The sequence below is a fragment of the Chanodichthys erythropterus genome, chromosome 12 (assembly GCF_024489055.1).
Source record: "Chanodichthys erythropterus isolate Z2021 chromosome 12, ASM2448905v1, whole genome shotgun sequence".
Taxonomy (NCBI): Eukaryota; Metazoa; Chordata; class Actinopteri; order Cypriniformes; family Xenocyprididae; genus Chanodichthys; species Chanodichthys erythropterus.
In genome coordinates, this window is record NC_090232.1 from 43,966,829 (window position 1) to 43,989,281 (window position 22,453).

The window sequence follows — 22,453 nt, forward strand, 5'->3', positions numbered from 1 at the left end:
CTATATACACAACATAGGTATATATATATACAGTAGATTTATATATACAGTATACTGCGCTTGAATGGATATATACTGTATACATATACCTTACAGAAATATATATATATATATATATATATATATATATATATATATATATATATATATATATATATATATATATATATATATATATATAAACCATCTCATTTACAAAGCCAGGCAACATCTAGAAGATTCTTTACAGAATCAAGGTTCTTGTGGTTCGTTCTTTCTTTTCAATATACAAAGTAAACATAGTTTTTGATATCCACCACAGAGAAAAAAAACACAGCAAGGCCATTTCAGCCTCACGTCTGTAAGTACAAAACTGGCACAGAAGACAATCGTAATTATAATAATACACGTGAATAAAAACGCAAATTAAATTATGCACTGATGGGACTAAAACGCTGTAAACCTTTTCCCTGTTTCACTGCAGGCTCGAAAACAAACCACTTCAAAACAAATAAACCAACAAAATTACGGCTTAAAAAAAAAAAAAAACTGCCCTTTGACAAAAATATGCTCCAGCTGATATCGTTCGTTTTTCGTTCTGTTCGATTAATGTGGAGCTCAGTTGATGAGGAGCAAGGCCAAAGGGCGGGAAAAGAAAAAAATGTTGACAAATCGGACTTTTAATTACTCTTAAAAAGACAAAACTGAACAGCATGGTGAACGAAAATGGTGAAACCTGAAAAAGGAGGGACGTGAAAGCAACGTCACAAAGCTGAGGGGCGTGTCCCTCCTTTTCCGTTTGAAAGTTTGGCAACCACAGCAATAGTGGCCTCGACTGTGCGTGACAGCGTTTCCAGAGCATCCTGTGCAAGGGCGTGGCCACACCCGCCTGACTCCGCCTCCTGAAGCGAGCAGCTCCGCCCCTCGGCAGCGTCTGGCAGGCTGGATAATAAAAGCACCGAGTCGGCAGAGGCGGAGGAAGTAGAGGGCACTTCCTCTCTTTCTGGCTCCGCCTCCTGCTCTTGCGGTTCCTTCCGCCCATCTTCCTCTTCCTCCTCCTCTCTTCCTGCTATCTGCGGTGGAGGTTCATCTGCTCTGCCGAATGCCTCTGGAAGGGAGGAGGATGACGACGAAGATGATGATGATGACGACGATGACGACGAAGCGTCCATTTTCTTTTCCTCAAGGGACGCGCTGTCGGGAGAGGGAGGGTCGTTTTCCGTTCCCGGGTCGATGAGGGAGGAGTCTCGTGTTTCAGTGTCCGAAGTGCTGGTGGGCGTTAACGCCTCCCCGGGCTCCGCCTTCTGCTCAGAGCAGGGAGCCAATGAGGAGGAGGTGGAGGGAGGGCAAATGCTGCTTCCGCCGCTGTCTCCCTGACGATCGTCAGCACTGCTGCTCACCCTCCGCCGCTTCACTGGAGTCACGCCCTCCTCGTCCACTGAGAGATAAAATAAAGTGATGTCATCAATGCACAATACCCATTTAAAAACGATCATTTTTATCATTTTACAAATGATGCATTTAATGTTATGTCTCATTTAAAGAGTCTTTGAGTACCTTGAAAAGCGCTTTATAAATAAAAGTACTATTATTAATAATATTATGTACAAAAATAATTAATAATTAATAATATTAATAATTCTTATTGTTGCTACTTTTATTATGTTTGTTTATTTTTATTGCCATATCAGCATCTATGGCTATTTTCATGGCAAGAGTAACATAAAAATACATAAATAAACAATTAGCACAGAAATAGTAAAGAAACAACAGTTGATAATCAACTCACATAAATATAACAAACATTATACGAGATTTTTCATTTCAATATTTGATAAAAAGATTGTTTCTGGTGAAACATTTTTGAAAACATCCATTAAAGAACTTTGTGTAAAAACATTGGTTATTGTTATTATTATAATTATTGTATTTCAAATAAAATTATTCAAAGCCATAATGTACAAGAAATGCATAACCTTCGATGCAATTGTCAAATGCACTTTTGTGCCATTTTTATTAAAATTATTTTAAAAAATTAAAGGGATAGTTCACCAAAAAATGTAAATTATCCAAAGATTTACTTAACGCTCAAGCCATCCTTCTTTCAGATGAACACAATCGGAGATATATTAAAATAATATCCTAGCTCTTCCATACGGAAGAGTAATTAGGATCAAATAATAATAAATAAATAAAACCATCTTGAGATTAAAGTAGTTAAATTTCGAGAAAAAAGTCGAGATAAAATGTTGAGAATAAAGTCATTAAATTACGAGAAAAAAAAGTTGTTAAATTATGAGAACAAATTCGTAATTTACCGAGTTTATTCTCGACATTTTATCTCGACTTTTTTTTTTAATTTAACGTTTTTCTCATAATTTAATGAGTTTATTCTCGACATTTTATCTCGACTTTTTTTTTTTTATTTAACGTTTTTCTCATAATTTAATGAGTTTATTCTCGACATTTTATCTCAACTTTTTTTTTTAATTTAACGTTTTTCTCATAATTTAATGAGTTTATTCTCAACATTTTATCTCGACTTTTTTCTCCAAGTTTAACAAAATTTTTCTCATAATTTAACAAATTTGTTCTCGTAATTTAATGACTTTTTCTCGCAATTTAATTACTTTATTCTTAACATTTTATCTCAACCTTTATCTCAAGTTTTTTCTCTTCCGTACTTCCAAGCTTTACAACCCATCGCTTCACTTCAGAAGGCCTTTATCAAGCCAGTGGAGCCGTGTGGATATCTTTTATGATGGATGGATACACCTTTTTGGGCTTCAAAATCAGTAGCACCATTCACTCCCATTATAAAGATTGGAAGATATTTTTTAATATAACTCTGTGTTCATCTGAAAGAAGATAATCATATCCACCTAGGATGGCTTGAGGGTGAGTAAATCATGGGATCATTTCATTTTTGGGGGAACTATCCCTTTAAAATAACTAAATATTAATATTATATTTTAAATTAATTCGAAGCAACACATGAGGGTGATTAAAGTGTGTTTGTGATGTTGACACCTTTGACTTTGCGTTCCTTGGCCTCCATCTCTAATGTGGCGCGGTGCTGCAGACACAGTCTGCATTTGGACAGCAGCTCCTGTAGAGCCGGACCTAGAGCTGGATCCAGCTGCTGAGGGGCGTAAACCGACAGCACCAGCAGCAGCGCACGCAGATCCTTCAACACAGACAGAGGGATGAGTAAAGAGCGATGGAGCGCTGGCCGTGACGTGAGGAGGGAGCTGTACTCACTGCGTTCAGAAGGCTGCTGGTCTTGCTCATCTCTGCTCTCTGATTGGTCAGCTCAGGCTGCAGGCTGTGGTACTCGTTCAGTAGGTTGGTCACCAACACGTTGACGAGATTTGAGCAGCTCTGGCCTGATAAAACCTGCACCTGCACCTGAACACACATAAATCAAGTTTCAAACTTCAGCAGGACAGGCTCAGTGTCAGAGAGCAAAGGAACAACTTTTAGGCTTTACAGAATAAACTTAACTTTGGGTTAAACATGTCACCCTTGTAATTATAACAGCCTGTTATTAACCTAGTAGCTTTGCAATGCTAAGTCATAAACACATCAGGATTAGGTGTCAAACACATTAGCTGTTGAACTGGATAAAGACAACTCATTACATTCAAACTGCATAAGGTGTTAATGTGTGTGTATTTACTTTATGTAAGAAGCAGGTGAGGAAGGAGTAGGCGATGTTGTTGTTGAGGAAGTTTCTCTCATCCATCAGGATGCATTTCATGTATTCTCCAAACGCCGGATCCTCACACAGCAGCTTCACACAGGACTGAGCCATCGCACACTGACAGAGAGAGGCAGAAGAGACGACTTCATGAAACACACACATCTGACTAACTTCTGACTGGATGAGGCTGCTTTGTTTTCATAGTTATGTGTCTGAAATATCTGCTGCTTGAAGACCCACCTCTAGTGCCGCCCATATAAGGCATCAATCTGAGATGATACATAGTTGCATATGTATAAAAATGATCATTTTTAACATTTAAAACTTGTACCTTGCTAGGAATGCTTTTAGTGTGTGATTAATGTTGTGTGTCTCATTTAAAGTGCTTGAGTACCTTGAAAAGAACCCTATAAATGTAAAAAATAACCCTATAACGTATTATGACAAACAAAAAAAAAAAAAAAAAAAAAAATTATATTATATTATATTATATTATATTATATTATATTATATATATATATGTATATATATATATTTAAATTTTACTAGAGTTTAAAACACGCAAATAATGAAAATTAAAAAAATTTAAAAAAATTAAAAAATTAAAAATAATTAAAAAAAAACCAACAGTAATACAAAGTATGATTATTAGTAACCAAACATTTTGTATTCTTTAATTAATGTTTAAAAATGTGCTTTTGGTAATTTGTAAGATGTATAATAAATGCATAATCCCTTTTTGCACTCTGAACAATCAATTAATCAATCAATAAAAAATATGTATTATTTAATTTATAAAATGTATAATAAATGCATACTCCTAACAATAAACAAATAAAATAAATATTATTAATTTGCAAGATATATTGTAAGGCATACAGAATAAATACATAAATAAATAAATAACATGTATTATTAATTTGTAAGATCTATAATAAATGCATACTCATTTTTGCACTCCTAACAATAAAAAATGCATATAAATATTATTATTAATTTGTAAGATATATAATAAATGCATACTCCCTTTTTGCACGCCTAACAATAAATAAATAAAATTTATTAATTTGTAAGATGTATAATAATTGCACTCTTTTTGCACTCCTAACAATGAATTAATAAATAAATATTATTAGTTTGTATTTTTATTAAAAAAAATATTATTAAATAAAATATAAGATAAATATAATAATATGTAAACTATGTAAATAAATAATTTTACCAGTTTCAGGCACTCCACATCCCATCATGCTTAACAACACCTCTTACCTGTGATAAAATCACTGTAACACACCTCTAGTGTCTTATTGCTTTAGCACTGTGTTTGTGTGTGTGTGTGTGTGTGTGTGTGTGTGTGTGTGTGTGTGTGTGTGTGTGTTCTTGTATAGATAGTTTATTAGGACACAAATGCGTACAATAACATGGGTATTACAACGTAAACCTAATGGCTTAAAAAAAACATACTAAATTTTTTTTTGAAATTCAAATTCAAAATGCACAGTTTCCTGTGATGGGTCGGTTTAGGAGTAGTGTAAGGGGATAGAATGTACAGTTTGTACAGTATAAAAAACATTATGTCTATGGAGAGTCTCCATAAACCACACAAGTGAATGTGTGTGTGTGTGTGTGAGTGAGAGAGATGACTAAAAAATATGACATCTTAATAGGAAGAGATTCAGGGAAATGTGTTGCTTTGATGATGCTGGATTTGAGCGCAGCTTTTGATACTGTTGATCATAGTATTTTGTTAGCACGTCTTAGAGATGATGTTGGTATTAATGATGTGGCCTTGAAGTGGTTTGGTTCTTATTTAAGGGACAGAAAATGTTCAGTTAAGATTGGGGATTGTCTTTCTGATACTGTGGATGTTTTGTGGGGGGTCCCTCAGGGATCTATTCTTGGACCGACCTTGTTTTCTTTATATTTGTTGCCTTTGGGGTATATTTTTAGACATCACAATATTAATTATCACATCTATGCAGATGATTTGCAGTTATATTTCTCTTTGGATAAGCCTGCTGCGTGGAGCAGTTTCAACAAATGTTTAAATGAAGTGAAGATATGGTTGGTGAGTAATTTTCTGCAATTAAATGAGAATAAAACTCAGATTTTAGTTTTTGGAAACAAACAGTCTACTGAAAATCTATTTGCGAGTGAAGATTTTGCTCCCAGCATAAATGGTTATGCTAGGAACCTGGGTGTCATTTTTGACACAGAACTTTGTTTCGACCGACAAGTAAATGCTGTTGTAAAATCATCCTTTTATCAATTAAGGAAGTTGTCCAAGCTGAAGCCTATTCTTTCTATGAGGTTGGACTATTGTAATGCCCTATATTTGGGCTTGAATGCATCTCTTATGTTCAAAATGCTGCTGCTAGGCTTTTAACTGGCACTAAGAAGAGGGATCATATAACACCTGTGTTAATTTCTCTACACTGGCTTCCGGTGTTATATAGGATAGAGTATAAGGTCCTGATCATTGTGTATAAGGCCTTACATCAACAGGCTCCTGATTACATTAAAGCTATGCTGAGTCCGTACAAATCCTCTCGTTCTTTGAGAGCCAATGAGTTAATGTTATTGTCTGTTCCGCGAACACGGTTAAGGAGGAGTGGAGATCGTGCATTCTCCGTGGCAGCCCCTGTGTTATGGAATGGGCTTCCAGTGTCTTTGAAATTGGCTCCCTCTTTGGATAGTTTTAAAGGACAATTGAAGACCTTCCTTTTTTCTAAGGTTTTGCTTTATGATTGGTATATCTTTCTGAGTTATTGTGTATGGTATTATTGTATTTTTAATCTGCCTGTTTGATGTTTATGATTTTATTTTTTTTATATAATGCTCTTTATGTAAAGTACTTTGGTCCATTGTTATGGTGTTGAAAGTGCTGTACAAATAAATTTTGATTGATTGATTGATAAAAAGGTTTTACCTGAGATTGAGCAAGTTCTGTCCAGAGTTTGGGAAAGAGAGCCAGATGCAGAGGAAGTCCTTCATATGCAATCAACACACCTGTACACGTGAATAAACACCATCAGCACAAACACACACACACACATACACACAGACACACTCAGAGAGATGGAAGTGTTCTTACTCAGTTTCACCAGAGTCTCTGTGAACTTCTCACAGTTGATGGCGACTCGACAGAGCAGGTGAATGAACTGATGATACGACAGGAAGTAGTCCAACAACATCCTGTCATACACCTCATCTTTACCCTATAGGAAACACAAAAACACACTCTATGAACAACTAAAGCTCAGCGTGTAACGTGATTCAGGGCATTGTTCTCATACACACCTTACTGGTCTCCACCATTGAGGGCAGCAGGCACATGTTGAGCTCCGGTCTGGGAGGACGAATGTTGTTCTTTCCGCCCATCAGCTTGATATTCTCTCTACAGGGCAGATACGGCCCAAATGACACTATAAAACACACAAACAGTGTTACACCACGTGCTGACGATATTAGTATTTTTTAACACCATGTCAGCAACAAGGCCATCCTCATGATAAATAAAAAGCTATATAAGAAATAGAAGATTAATAGAAGATAAAAAGTGCTCTTAATGTGCCCTTGTTATGCTTTTTCAGATACTACCCGTCATGCAGTGTGTAATAGAGCGGTTTGTGAATGTAAAAGGTCTGTAAAGTTTCAAAGATCAAAGTGCAGGACACTGTAGATGTAGCCGAGGCCTGGGAGAGTTTGGTTTTCTGTGCTGACAGAGCAAATCTACTTTGCATGTACTTTAAAGTAATGAGGACTCAGGCTTGAATTGATTCGGTAAAACCAACGCTAGTGTTACTGTTTGTATCACTGTGTATGAGGAAAATCTGTGATGCTGTATGAATGAAGCCTGTGGCGGGACTCACTGGGGATGTTGCTGTGGTGGTAGGTGCAGTGGTTGTGCTGCAGGAAGGGCACAAGAGTGTGCAGGAAGTCATGAGGACTCAAGAGCACCAGCTCCTTCAGCACATCTGAGGATGAACACACATGGTTAGATCACACTCATCTGCAACCTGGGTTCATTTCTAAAGCGGTGCTTTTATTTTAGGGATGTGGCGACTCACCCAGACAGGCGTTACGCAGCTCTGGTGGGCTGTAAGAGTTCAGCAGCGTCAGCAGCTTGTGAGCAAAATCAATCCTCTCCTGCCACTGGATCAAAGCCTGCTTCACATCTACACACAGACACAAACGCTCAGTTATTGACATGTACAAGTGCATTATGGGCAATCAAATCCTTTGAACTGCATGCTAAGGTGTGTTATGGGTTATAGGGTACTTAAGTATTGATGCTTCAGGTGTATTATGGGTAATGAGTACTTTTTTACTGTACATTTATATGTATTATGGGTAATGTGTACTTTTGTACTGTACAGTTAGATGTATTATGGGTAATGTGTACTTTTGTACTTCACGTTAAGGTGTATTATGGGTAATGAGTACTTTTGTACTACACGTTAAGGTGTATTATGGGTAATGTGTACTTTTGTACTGTACAGTTAAGATGTATTATGGGTAATAAGTACTTTTGTGCTACATGTTAAGGTGTATTATGGGTAATGTGTACTTTTGTGCTGTACAGTTGTGTGTATTATGGGTAATGTGTACTTTTGTACTACACGTTAAGGTGTATCATGGGTAATGTGTACTTTTGTACTACACGTTAAGGTGTATTATGGGTAATGTGTACTTTTGTACTACACGTTAAGGTGTATTATGGGTAATGTGTACTTTTGTACTACACGTTAAGGTGTATTATGGGTAATGTGTACTTTTGTACTGTACAGTTAAGGTGTATTATGGGTAATAAGTACTTTTGTGCTACATGTTAAGGTGTATTATGGGTAATGTGTTCTTTTGTACTACACGTTACGGTGTATTATGGGTAATGTGTACTTTTGTACTACACGTTAAGGTGTATTATGGGTAATGTGTACTTTTGTACTGTACAGTTAAGGTGTATTATGGGTAATAAGTACTTTTGTGCTACATGTTAAGGTGTATTATGGGTAATGTGTTCTTTTGTACTACACGTTAAGGTGCATTATGGGTAATGAGTACTTTTGTGCTACACGTTAAGGTGTATTATGGGTAATGTGTACTTTTGTACTACACGTTTAGGTGTATTATGGGTAAAGTGTACTTTTGTGCTACACGTTAAGGTGTTTTATGGGTAATGAGTTCTTTTGTACTTTATAGTTAGGTGTATTATGGGTAATGAGTACTTTTGTACTACATGTTAAGGTGTATTATGGGTAATGAGTACTTTTGTACTTTACAGTTAGGTGTATTATGGGTAATGAGTACTTTTGTACTACATGTTAAGGTGTTTTATGGGTAATGAGTACTTTTGTACTTTACAGTAAGGTATATTATGGAGTTGTTTATTTACGGTGTATTATGGATGCAGTGTGGATAATCCACACTTAAACTGCAGTTTAGGCGCGTGGTGTATTGTGGGTAACGTACTACCTTTACGTTGTAAGTAGGGTCGTGTTGCCTTTAAAACAGACAGGAAGATGGACAGCAGCTCCACTAGATCACCGGTCACATGACACGCGGTGGCCTCATGGTACATCATGTGCAGGGTGTTGAAGGACTGCAGACACAGAAATAGCTAGTTGTAGATGACAGTCCATTAAAATACGAAGACGAGTGAATGAAGAGAGCGTGAATACCTCAGTCATCAGGATGAGTCCTCTGTTGAACACCACCAGCAGTCTGTCCTCATCGTTCTCCAGCAGGATACGGAAGGCACTGAGAGTGTACAGAGTCTTAGTATGGACAAAAACGGGCCGTTTTGTGAAATATTCAGTGAGAATTTAAAGAGAGACCATGTGTACCTGATGAGAGTGGTCCAGCAGGAGCGTCCGTCCAGACAGCGCAGGTAACAGCTGATGGTGGTCTTCTTGAACTGCTTCACATCCTCCAGCTCTTCCTCTCTCATATCAGGCCTCTGAGCTACAAACAACTGCATCAGGTTAAACAACTCCTCCACCGCCTGCAGAGAAAGAACAAACATGCTGTTATTTGACAGAACTGAATGAACCTGAATGAAACTTCAGACATTATATTCCTTCGGACAGAAACACAGTGAGAAACAGGGAGACACTCTTCATGAAAAAAGGCTTGAAACAAACAAAAAAAAGTTTTTCATATTAGTGTTTTACTGTATTTTTGATCAAATAAATGCAGCCTTGGTGAGCAGAAGAGACTTTTCAAAAACATAAAAAAAATCCATTAAAACTCCAAACCTTTGAACAATAGTGTAGTAACTGATAAACTTTCCCATCAACTAAAGAAAAACACATTTGATCATATTGAACTTTGGTAATGGGGTCAGAAACTGCTGTACTCACCCCTGGGTACTGGCTGGCGTGGGGTGTGAGATTTTTGAAGGCCCACTGTATGTTCTGGTGTGACGCCAGCTGGCGGGTGAAAGCGGGCGACTGCTCACAGCACATGCGCAGGATGGCGTAGTATGCTGGCAGCATCCCTCGGTTGAACAGCACCACCTCCTGGTCGTCATGATCGGCCAGGATGTAATTAAATGCGATGTTTTTAGTGACAACAGGGTTTTGGACGATGAGCCGCACGTTCTCGCTGCAGTCCACACAGACGTTATACCAGAAGGACAGGAGAGCCTGCTTGTTGTGATTAGTGGCGATGGCTGGCTCTGATAACTTGGGCTGAGAGACGGAAAGAGACACATAAGAGCAAGGCTGTACAATATATCAAAATAAAATTAATATCACGATATCCGTGATTGTCACATCGTTTAGGCTGCGATTGATTTAAGTAAATATCCACATCATTATATTAATGTGTCTTCATAATCTTTAATCAAAATATCTTCCCCTCCCTCTTGCAGCATCATCTCTTCTCTTCTCTGATGAAATGTTTACTGGTATGATGGCGGGGCAACCTGTCACTCACATGAGATCCACCAATAACAAATCAAAACCATCCAACGAATTCACCATGGACAAAATCAAGCCACGCCCTACATTTGTTCTTGTACGAGAAGCCATTTCACTCGGATATACATCACAATAGAGAAGAAAAGACTATAGCAACTTCCGTTTCATCACATGAGCACCTAAAAAATGCCTTCATCTGCATGTGAAGTACCTGGAAGAGGTTCCAGAGGTCCATGAAGTAGCTGGAGAACATGAGCTTCTCGGTTTTGGAGATGAGGCAGTAGGTCATGAAGCTGAAGTACTGCACCAGTTTGGTGGTCCCGTGCACGGGCACGTCCACGTAGAGTTTGGCCCGGCCCAGCAGGCCCAGCAGCAGGTTGTAGACCTGGTGCAGAACCACGGTGGTGTCGGGACTCAGCGGGAGGTCCCGCGTGGGGATGTGAAGAGAGCGCGTGGAGCGGAACATCTGACGGAAGGAGTTGCTCGGGATGAGAGACACCAGCAGATACGCCGCAGCTAAAAGAGAAATGTATTGATTATATCACAAAATAATGCAAAATCGGATGTTTTACCAGGAAAATTAAAGATAAGTCTAGCTGATTATGCTTTAAAATTTCATCTAATGCATATTCAGACATTTTTAAAGTGTGAGTTAAGTGTGCAAGTAGATCTTAAGCATTTATTTATACAAGTAAAATTTTATGTTTTTGAAAGAGTCTCTTCTGCTCACCAAGGCTGCATTTATTTGATCAAAAATACCAGTTAAAACAGTAAAATTATGAAATATTGTTGCAAATGTTTTCTATGTGAATATATTTTAAAATGTTATTTATTCCTGTGATCAAAGCTGAATTTTCAGCATCATTACTTCAGTCTTCAGTGTCACATGATCCTTCAGAAATCAATCTAATATGATTTGATGCTCAAGAAACATTTCTGTTTATTTTCAATTTTAAAAACCAGTGTGCTGCTTCATATTTGACTTAAGAGAAATTATGCTGAAAATTCAGTTCTCTTTTAAATTGTAATAATATTTCACATCACTGTTTTTACTGTGATTTTGATCAAATAAATGCAGCTTTGGGCCTTGGTGAGCAGAAGAGACTCTTTCATAAACATAGCATATATATTATATATATTCTTACATGTTCGGACACGTGGGTAGTTGTGCGCCAGCAGAAACCTCTCCACCCAGTTCTCCATGTTCTGCAGGACCCAGCTGTGAGCAAGCTTATTACGAGGAGTCTGGACGGCCAACCAGTCTAAACACTGAGACGGGTTATACTCGATCACCTAATGCAGACAAACGGGGATTAGACGCTCAGATCAATGAGGCAGATACAACATTTGAAGTTCTCCAAACAACCACAAATCATCATTGACACAAATCTCCTGACTCCTATATATATAGCACTGTTTCAGTGGAGAAGTAAGAAGGTATATGAATGATGGGACTGTCTGTGGGCTGATTTACCTCCCAGATCCTCTGCAGGATGTAGGACGCAAACGAGGGCATTCCAGGAGGACCAGCAGCAAACTCCATCAGCATCGTCAGCAGCTTGAAGAACGGATTTGCTGCCTGTCAGACATGCACACAAGGTTATTTAGTGTGTGTAACTAATGTGTCAATAATGAAACAATGGTTGTGAGATTTGTTTTTACCTCTGGAGTCAGCTTAGCGATGGAGGTGAACAGCATTGACACGATCTATACCACAGAAGAACACAAACCATGAGAACATCGATTTGTGTTACAAACCTGTAGCTGTTATAATTATTTTCACACAGAAACACTAGAAGACTATGGTGTGCCCTCATTTGGGCATCTTACATGTTCTGCCAGGCGGTTGTTGTATCTGCAGAGGCTGAATATGAGGTTGCAGGTCTGTCTGATGTTGATGCTGTCTCTGATGTGCTGGAACAGGAAGGGAAAACCTTTTCCTCCGGTCAGTGCGGCCATGTCACTCTGAGACAGAGTCAAGTGCCTGCAGACAGACAGACAAATGATCAGACGAGTAGATATTACTAAGCCAAAGGCTCAATTATAAAGACATTTTTTTCTACTGTATTACAGTAAGAAACGACTGATGCAATGTTTTGCAACTCTGTTTGGTGACGCTAATGGTGCAGAAATTACACTTAACAGCTCCAATATAAGCTTAATTTTCTGTAAATGATTTTGGGGTGAAATATGACCCATTATGGGTGAAATATGAGATGTTTTTGTGAAATATTTCAGTGTGCACCTCTCAGATCTAGACTGCTCCACCAGCAGAGCTATGAGAGCGATCATCTTCTCCAGAGCGGCCGGGCGGTACTTCTCCTCTGCCAGCGAGAGGATGTCCTCCTCTTCATCCTCCTCCCCCTCCTCTTCCTCAGATAACACCTCCACCTGAGGCTGAAACAGAGAGATTGACATTATTATTTGAGATCAGGGCAACTTTAAATCAGACACGAACTACCCTGATGAAACAGCACTTACATTTTCAGGTCCTTTTGTGCCCATGTAGAAATGCACCATGATAGAAATGGCTTGCAAAGACAAGAGGAACTGACTCTGTGAGGACAAAAAGCATAAAGACATTATGAAAAGAAGAAAATAAAGAATTTTCTTTAAAAATTGTAAAAATAAATAAAGTTAAATAACTCAAATAAATAAATACATAAATAAGTACAATAAATAATAAAATTAAGTAAAACAATGAATACAAATTATATCAACTAAAATAAATAAATAAAATATTATAAGTAAAAAACAACAAAAATAAAATTAAATAAGTAAAATTAAAATAAATGAAATAATAAAATAAGTAAAATAAAATACATAAAATAAATTAAGTAAATCGTAAAATATAAATAATAAAATTAAATAAATAAAATGATCAAATAAATAATAAAATCAAATAAGTAAAATAAAACAAATAAATAAAATAAGTAAAATAAAGAAATAATAAAACTAAAAAAAATAATAAATTAAATTAAATAAGTAAAAATAAATAAATTCATTAAAATAAAAATAAGTAAATAATTAAAATGATAAACAAGTAAAATAAGAATATAATACAGAAAATAAAACAAACAAATAAATAAATAAAGGGAAATAGGGATGTCTACCTCCTCTTCTCCCATTTTGGCAAACTCATAGAGGAAGGCGAAGTATTCGGTCAGGTGTTTGCTGTGTGGCTTCACTCCATGTTCCATGATTGACAGCAGTGTTTTGACGAAGCGCGTCACACAGGAGCGGCTGCCGATGTCCTCCACCGGCCCGTCCATGTCATCAGAGCTGTAGACAGACCAAAAGAACAACTATTGAGACATTTTGCACAGACAATATAACAGCATATGGGTTTGAAAACATGAGGACAGGATAGTTAGCGGGCTTCAGAGGAAGAGAGATAGAGAGAGAGAAAGAGACACACCCATCCTCCATGCCCGGCTGCAGGTACAGGTGAGCGTGGGCTGGTCTGAGGCGCTGGATCACATGGATACACAACCTCTGGAACATCTGAAACGTCACAGCAGTGCTTATTTTAATCAAGCAACACAAACATAATATCATAGTGTTTTTTACTGTAAACATGCTAAATGTTTTCTTTTAGGGGTAGGATGTGGGTTTTTCTGTTAATGTTAATGACTTCCCCATTCAAATAGATAGGACTTGGATGCACGGAATAGCTGCCCAGAGGTGTGGCAAATTTGGCCGCCGAGTGAACTGACTTTCCTTAAATAGGACTTTGGTAACACTCACCTGTCGTACAATCTGATTGGGGCACTTGATGAGAATCTGCATGGGCCACCAGTTATCATCTGCCATCTGATCCAAAAACCACTGCACACACACACACAGATATGACACATTACCCACAAACACACAAAGCATGACCCAATAACACTCTATCGTTTTAAAATTGTTGATATCACCAACCCTCTCCATTCATTAGGCTCAAAAGTGATTTTCCAGAGCAGAAGATGCTGGGAAACAAGAAGCCGGATGTTCTGTGTGTACAGGTTTGGCTATACTTGTGAGGGCCAAATTACCTCACTTATATAATGAAATATTATGACAACTGACTAGTGAGGACATTTTACTGGTTCTCACTAGTTAAAAAGGCTTATAAATCAGCCAAAACATGTTTTGATTTAAATCTAGTGTAGGGCTTGGGTTAGGCCATAGAAAATATCATTAACCTGTTATAAAAAAAAATCAATGGAAGTCTATGCAATGACCTCAATGTGTGAGTGATTGTGTGTGTGCATGCATTTGTGTGTATGTGTGTTACCTCGCAGGCAGCTTGATTGTTGTTGAACTGTTTGGTCAAGAGCTCAATCCACTGCAGCATTGTGGGCTGAGAGAAATGAGCACAAGATGAACTTACAACAACACAAAACAACTTTCAAACACAGAAAACAGCATCAAGTCTGTTCTGTAAGCTACAACTGAAGTGAATTACACTAAAGATGAGGGGAAAACAGAACAACGCCATCTCACCTTTTCTTTGGAGTGGATGAACGTCTCCAGAACAAACGATGTGCTGAGCTGTGAGAAGAAGGGAGGAAAGTTAATCTAAAAATATGAACATCACTAGTTCTCTGTGGAGAAGAACTCAAGAGGTTTTCCCTGAAATTCTTCTATTAGGGATGTGGCAGTAAGGAAATTATCCCACAGGTTAATCAACGTCTGACAAAACAGGTAATACCGGGGGTGGGGTTACCCCTCTTTTGCACCTCGATTTTAATCGCTAATTTGAGATAAAGTGAAAGTAAAATGCACACAGTCGCACAGGCATTCATAATGGTTCAATTAATTAAACTGAAAACGCTCAATGCCAATAGACCATGAATGCCTGTGCGAATTTTATGTTCACTTTCAAATTAGCGCCAATTCGGGGGCAGCAATTGCTTGAATGGTGGGTAATTATTCTTAATGAAAAACACAACTATAAAACACAACTAATCCTTTGTAGGTTTCCTATTAGCAATGGGTTTAAATCCAAAATACTGCAAAAAATCCAAAAATCATCCGCCATTGTCTTGTCAGTCAGTCACTCTCATGATGAATGAAATCTGACTCCTGCTGCTGGTCTGTTCTGCGACTCTCGTTCGGCTCATTAAGCAGATGCGTTCAGTTTTTAATTGTAGTGTCTGTTTTCTAACTGAACTAAATTATTTTTATTACTATAAAAAAAAAAAAAAAAAGGACTGTGGGGTGCGGTGCCGTGGTGGACAAGAGATTTAATCGGTGTTGCGGCTGAGCACTGGTAACACCGTCAACACCGACTACTGCAGCAAGCCTATCTTGTATAGATGATCATGTTTCATAATCTGCCCTGATAAAGCTGATCATGTGGACAGACTCACCTTAGCCGTCATGAGCGACACAGATTTAGGATCCGGTAAAGTGCTGGGAATACTGCTGCACAGCTGCCACATGAAACTACAGAGAGATCACAAAATACAAGAATTAAACAACGAAAGGAAATTGGACTGAGCACAGGTCAGATAAAATAGTTACAATGAAAAAACATTTAAAACAAAAAATATTAAATATATTAATAATGCAAACACAATTAATATTTAGCAATAATAATATTAATACAATACATTAATAATATAAACATTAAATATATATTAAATGAATAAATATATTTAAAAAATAAAGTGTAAGAAAATTAAAGAAAAAGAACAGAAATGTAGATAGACAGAAAATATAGAAAATTAAAAAGAGAACAAAAAAATAAAATAAATATATTATATATCATATACATCAAGAGGAGAGGAGAGGTTTTGTGAAACTGCGCTACTGTTCTCTCACCCAAAGTATGTGTGTTCAAAGATGTTCTTGTCCTGGAGAAACTGCATGTTGTCATGCCAGATCCACTATGAGAGAGACAGAGAGAGAGAGAGAGAGAGAGAGAGAGAGAGAGAGAGAGAGAGAGAGAGAGAGAGAAGAAGCGTCAGATGAATGCCCAGCCTGACGGATGTGTGCAGTTGAAGACTGAGGGTGATATACAGGGAAGTCTGTACCTCCAGAAGATCAGGCGAAATGTCAAAGTTAAAGTCCTTCCCATTCTCCTCCTCCACCTCCACTCGCTTATAGAACAGCATGTAGGCACTGTGGGTCTGACAGACAGACAAGCACACATTACTGTTTCTAAAGCATTTTACAAGAAAAAATTATGGGGGAGACTTATTTAAATAATACTAATATTATATTAATAATTATTATAATAATTTATTACAAAAACAACAATCAATAATTATTACTTTAATAATTATAATTAATATAAAAATAATGTATTATTTTATAAAACAATATATAAATAATATATTAATTACAATAATAGCTATAATAAAAAATATATTTTTAATAAAATAAAAAAATAAAGTATTAATAACAACAACAATAATAACTACAATATATTATTAATATATAAAAATAATAATATAAATGTATTATTATTTATTACTTTAATAATAATAATAATAATAATCTATTATCATGACTTTAATACATCTATATTTTTATTTATAATAATTTTACATTATTTTTATATGAATCATAATTAAAATAATATTATTTTATATATTAATTAGTAAATATAATACAGTATATATTATTATTTTATACATTAAGTATGCATTATTCTTTATTTTAATTATAATTAATAATTAAAATAATACATTAAGTATGCATTATTCTTTATTTTAATTATATTTAATAATTAAAATAAAGAATAATGCATACTTAATGTATAAAATAATAATATATAATGTATTATATTTACTAATTAATATATAAAATAATATTATTTTAATTATGATTCATATAAAAATAATGTAAAATTATTATAAATAAAAATATAGATGTATTATTTATTACTTTAATAATCATAATATATAAAATAACAATAATGTATCATTATTATTATTGTTATCAATATAAAACCAACCTTCTCAAAGGAGAAATCCATGAACTTGTCTGTGACAGAGTCGTATGTTTTTGTCTGAAATGAGACGAGCATTTCTGAATTAAAACCACATTAACACAATTTTTTTAAATTTATATTCATTTATCCCAAAAGCACAAAGGACGACTTGATCTAGTAGGAAGAATATAAACAAAACGCATACTGTCATCTCTCCACCAAAACACTCTGAGGCCAGCTGTGCCGAATCAAAAGGCTTCACCTCTGCGTCGTTAAACAGGTACCTGCAACAGGAAATGGCATCATCACTTCAAAATGTTATCAAATGCATCTGAAGGTCAATTACCAGTAACAAACTTTGGGCTACAATTACTCAGTAGCTGTAGAATGCCTAACCAATAAATACGTGAATTTATTGGTTAATTTATTTTAAACAAATGAGTGTGAATAATCACCATTTGTTATTGCGGTAAGCGTGTGGGTTGACAATGTCCCTGATGAAGCTGTAATAATGTCCGCCGTCTGCCGTGCCCGTGTGCACCGTCACACCGATGAGGTCGTACTCGTAACTCTCCGCCACTTTTGCATCACCGTCATCACGAAAACCTGCATGGAGATCATGATTAGTTGACGCAGAAGACAAACAGAGTTTAAAATCGTTGTATTTCAGCAAAACAACCGCACAACCTTCCTTCCTGTCACCCTTGGCCATGAGGAAGTCCTCGGTGTACGGCGTCATGTCGAGCCGCAGCGGGAAAGAAAAGTGCGTGTTTACTTTTTCCTTCATCATGGTCACCATGTTGAACGTGTAGCGCATGGTGTTAAAGCTCAAGATCCGCGGGAGCTTCTTAAAACATGCCCTGAGAGACAGAAAGAGACAGTCGTGAAATATTCAGGGATTTTAACAGAAAGACTTCAGCTCTCACAGGAAGAAGGGAACTGTACCGTTTCTCAGCGCGTACTTTCTTCCCACACTGAGAGCAGGTGTACATGTTATCACCCTCCAGAGTGTCCTTGATGGTCACCTCATCCAGAGACTCCTGAAACAGAGACAGATGATGTGCGTATTATGATTAGAGGTTGATATTGTTTGATAGTGGTGGCCGTTTCAGTAACTGACAATCGGGGAATATAAAAGACCAGAAATGGCTTTATTTGTGTGACGTGTGTCTCTCCTTGGCTTATTACTGAAATAGCCAACAGGATAATAAACTTGGTCACATTACTTGACTGATGTAAGTGGTTAAGACATTTAAAAAATAAAATAAAATAAATAAATAAGGTTCTAATATATATATATATATATATATATATATATATATATATATATATATATATATATATATATATATATATATATATATATATATATACACAATTCTTTATATTATAATTAATAATATATATATATATATATATATATATATATATATATATATATATATATATATATATATATATATATATATATATATATATATATATATATATATATATTAATATTATTAATTATAATATATTAATAATAATATATTTCCTTATTTAAATAAAATAAAAAAATATATAATTAATAAATATTTTATTTTCTAAAATATTTTAGCAATTTTCTGTGAAAATGCAGAATTTACTTGCATTGTTCAAACCAGTTATGCTATAAAAATAATAGTTTCATCTTTCTACCATGAAGTGAAAACATTATTTTCTTGTTGAAAACAAGGTTCAAATAGAAATGTTTCATTTATAGTCTTTTTCAGGATTTTTATTATGTGTTAAACTTATTTTGACCTCATCAAGCTCGAAAGTTCAACTCTGTTATGGGGGACAAAATCATAGCAATTAGTTTTTATACATAAAATATTGTTCTTAGCACAAAGTACAAGAAAACTGATTGTAAATAATGTAGTGTGGTTCAACAACATTTTCTAGTTATTATTAGCCTTTTTTCCCCCTGACCTTCAACCCTGTAACAACCAATACAGAAAAATGATAAATGTAAGAATGTCACTGAAAATATTATGGACTACGATTATTATTATTATTTTTTTTTTTTCCAATTACAATGTGTGATTAATTATAAGACACAACAAAACTAAGCAATGCCACAAGAGTCTCAGTGATCAAATATTAAGTATATAAATACCAAACTTACTGTGGTGGGGTTGAAATTATGTAGCGCTTTATGGTCAGTAACTACAAATAACTACTGGTACTTTGCAAAGCAACCATTACATATTGACAAATGGAGGAAACATTTAAAAACCAATATTTATTCTAATCTGAATAGTAAAGCCTTTCAAGCTTTAAAGTTTCCTTTTAATGACATTTACACCCAGAGAACTGATTTTTCTTCTGATGAGTGTGTGTGTAAATGAGAAACACTCACATAGATGTTCTTCATATCGGCCACCTGACATCTCACTGTGTAAAACTCCTCAGCCGTCTGACTCACATGATCACAGTCCTACACACACACAGCAAGAGATTAATCCAAATGTGCATATTCAGTCTCACATACATGATCTCTCTCTTTCAGACAACACACATGCATAAGAGTAAAAGCGTTCAAACAGCTCAATCTTACCAGTGAAACCACATTGTTAGTGATGACGCCTCCAAACAGTGTTTTGACAGTGTTTTTCTGAAACAACAAACACACAGCCATCAGATCTCTGTGACTAATTCATTAAACACACTAAAAACACACAACTCTTAAAATCACCATGAAATCAAAATTGAAAATTCTTATTTTTTATGGAATATTGCAGTATTTATTATAAATGATTTATCCATGCATATCGTCATTTTTAAAATTTGTGTGCCCTCATAATCTTTAATCAACATATGTTCCCCTCCCTCTTTCAGCGACCTCTTCTCTGATGATGTTTACTGGCATGAGGGCGGGGCAACCTGTCACTCACATGAGATCCACCAATAGCAATCCACAACCATCCAATCACTGCCACATGGACAATATCAAGCTCTACCATTTTGTTCTTGTCTGAGAGGCCGTTTCACTCAGATATATGTCACAATTCGGAAAAAAAGTCTCTCTCAACTTCCATTTCATGCCAACTTTAATCAAACGTACCAGGTCCTGAGACATCTCCTCGATCTTGGTGATGAGGTCCGTGAAGAACTCGGTCATGTCCTTCTGCTCTCCTGTGTTCAGAGGCTGTTTGTCCATCGTGTAGGTCTTACAAAAGGGACGAGGGTTGTACGCTTTCCTCTCGCTCTCCTGCACACACAGAAACAGTGAAATTACATCACATCTACAGGTCATGAGATCAGATTAACGCATGTAACAAGAGTGTCACGTACCATGAGATAAGTGAACATCTTTTGCAGCTCCAGCAATGTGGTCTTATGCTTAATATCCTCTGAATACTGTAAATAAACAGACACAAGCATCACTACAAGGCACAAACATCTCAAATCATTTAAGCTCTTTTATATCACAGCAGCAACTGCAATATGATAAAACACCAATGTTCAATAATCAAAAATGAACAATTCTTCATTTAAGTAATATAGTTGATTAGCATAATTATGGGCAGTTTATGGTTGCAACTGATGCAAGGGCGCAGGTGTGCATATATTTCACAGTTTTATACTCACTTTAGCAGTGAAGACGGCCTGTCTGGCCTCTGGGATCATGTAGAGCTGTTGGATGGTGGAGGCCAGGTAACACGTGGCGCCCAGGTTAGTCAATCCCACGAAACGACATTCGGCTCTGACATCATCATGGGGCCAGTAATCCCACTTATAAGGTGCGTGAGACGCTAAAACAGCAAAACAACACAGAATTATGACATATTCATTCATTTTCAAATCATTCATAAATGAATGTCAACTTCAAGTCAACTTCCTGCATGTTTTTTGAGCTTATGAGACCTGAAAAAAACATAGTAAATCTCTTATAACCAATTTATGAGGACATCCTTGCTAATACAAAGATTTATTAGTAGTCTCTAATGTTGTCTTAATCTAAATAAGGGGTAAGATGTCGACAGAAGAACTCATGTGTGTCCGGCTCACCCTGCATGTGCTGCGACATCACCCAGTTGTGCAGTAGTCTGTAGTTCTCCACAGAACCCTTGACCACCTCCACCAGCAGATCGTAGGCGGCGGCACGGGCCGCGGGACTCTTGCATTTGGGCTGCTGTCGGTCCTTCAGGCTGGGCAGCAGAAACAGCAGGTCATACGTGTCCCTGAGGAACTCCTGACCCTCCCGCGAGAACTTAAACGGAGGCTTGTGCTTCAGGACGCTGGTGGCCAGACGCAGGAGACCCGTCAGACCGTCGTCCTCGATCGCCCCGTCCTGCTGGTCCAAAATCTCACGACTGCAAGTGGAAAAACAACAACATGCTGTACAAAACAGTGGCCTTGAAAAGTTAAAAATTGAAATTGATTACTATTAATTCAGTTTGATTTTAAGGTGTCGTAGCATAATACCAACAATGATTTTCCTTTAAAATGTCCCTCTAGACTAACTAATAACATTGGTTTGCTTCAGGCTGTGCTCTGGAGGGGTAAATTATGTGTTCAGACTGAAACTAATCCAGTAATCGCAGCAAAAGGAGCGTGACGTGTCTGACCTGCGGATGCAGTCGGCGAGGTGTCGGGCCAGGGCGTCCAGGTCCAGCAGGGTGGTCTGACTGGCATCTTTCACATGGATGTTGTCGATGAGTTTACAGAGGAGCCAGAAATATTCCTTACAGCCGGTGCGAAACATGGCCTCCTCCTCAAAATCCTCCATCTGCACCGAAACAAAAATACACTCAATTAAAGCACCCAAAAATGAAATGGGTAAATAACACTGAGTTAGAACCTGTTATCATTAGCTAAATCTTAGCGTACGTTTACATGACAATGTAAAAGTTCTTTTTGAAAAGTTCTGCGTACAGACGACAACATAGTCAAAAC

At 36.6% G+C, this 22,453-nt stretch overlaps 1 protein-coding gene across 3 annotated transcripts in view; it reads right to left on the reverse strand.

The window, feature by feature from the left end:
* Positions 1 to 104: 104 nt before the first annotated feature.
* Positions 105 to 22,453, reverse strand: part of usp34 (ubiquitin specific peptidase 34) — a 55,223-nt gene continuing 32,874 nt past the window's right edge. The window contains exons 38-77 of one of the 3 annotated variants that reach the window (XM_067402497.1): positions 22,126 to 22,286; positions 21,566 to 21,870; positions 21,146 to 21,309; positions 20,849 to 20,914; positions 20,619 to 20,765; positions 20,112 to 20,168; positions 19,914 to 19,991; positions 18,476 to 18,570; positions 18,218 to 18,390; positions 17,986 to 18,136; positions 17,736 to 17,814; positions 17,555 to 17,608; positions 16,629 to 16,724; positions 16,417 to 16,481; positions 15,963 to 16,038; positions 15,094 to 15,141; positions 14,885 to 14,935; positions 14,353 to 14,433; positions 14,024 to 14,109; positions 13,719 to 13,887; positions 13,087 to 13,161; positions 12,851 to 13,002; positions 12,436 to 12,589; positions 12,268 to 12,312; positions 12,080 to 12,184; positions 11,751 to 11,898; positions 10,817 to 11,121; positions 10,045 to 10,374; positions 9,529 to 9,686; positions 9,364 to 9,442; positions 9,155 to 9,284; positions 7,753 to 7,860; positions 7,555 to 7,659; positions 6,983 to 7,107; positions 6,777 to 6,900; positions 6,612 to 6,691; positions 3,659 to 3,799; positions 3,241 to 3,387; positions 3,010 to 3,166; positions 105 to 1,417 (exon numbers count right to left, since the gene is read on the reverse strand). In XM_067402497.1, the coding sequence (XP_067258598.1) occupies positions 744 to 1,417; positions 3,010 to 3,166; positions 3,241 to 3,387; positions 3,659 to 3,799; positions 6,612 to 6,691; positions 6,777 to 6,900; positions 6,983 to 7,107; positions 7,555 to 7,659; positions 7,753 to 7,860; positions 9,155 to 9,284; positions 9,364 to 9,442; positions 9,529 to 9,686; positions 10,045 to 10,374; positions 10,817 to 11,121; positions 11,751 to 11,898; positions 12,080 to 12,184; positions 12,268 to 12,312; positions 12,436 to 12,589; positions 12,851 to 13,002; positions 13,087 to 13,161; positions 13,719 to 13,887; positions 14,024 to 14,109; positions 14,353 to 14,433; positions 14,885 to 14,935; positions 15,094 to 15,141; positions 15,963 to 16,038; positions 16,417 to 16,481; positions 16,629 to 16,724; positions 17,555 to 17,608; positions 17,736 to 17,814; positions 17,986 to 18,136; positions 18,218 to 18,390; positions 18,476 to 18,570; positions 19,914 to 19,991; positions 20,112 to 20,168; positions 20,619 to 20,765; positions 20,849 to 20,914; positions 21,146 to 21,309; positions 21,566 to 21,870; positions 22,126 to 22,286 (5,544 nt within the window). In that variant the 3' untranslated portion in view covers positions 105 to 743. Of the gene's footprint in view, positions 1,418 to 3,009; positions 3,167 to 3,240; positions 3,388 to 3,658; positions 3,800 to 6,611; positions 6,692 to 6,776; positions 6,901 to 6,982; positions 7,108 to 7,554; positions 7,660 to 7,752; positions 7,861 to 9,154; positions 9,285 to 9,363; positions 9,443 to 9,528; positions 9,687 to 10,044; positions 10,375 to 10,816; positions 11,122 to 11,750; positions 11,899 to 12,079; positions 12,185 to 12,267; positions 12,313 to 12,435; positions 12,590 to 12,850; positions 13,003 to 13,086; positions 13,162 to 13,718; positions 13,888 to 14,023; positions 14,110 to 14,352; positions 14,434 to 14,884; positions 14,951 to 15,093; positions 15,142 to 15,962; positions 16,039 to 16,416; positions 16,482 to 16,628; positions 16,725 to 17,554; positions 17,609 to 17,735; positions 17,815 to 17,985; positions 18,137 to 18,217; positions 18,391 to 18,475; positions 18,571 to 19,913; positions 19,992 to 20,111; positions 20,169 to 20,618; positions 20,766 to 20,848; positions 20,915 to 21,145; positions 21,310 to 21,565; positions 21,871 to 22,125; positions 22,287 to 22,453 lie in introns of all 3 variants that reach the window. The other 2 variants (XM_067402495.1, XM_067402494.1) reach the window with 2 other exon arrangements.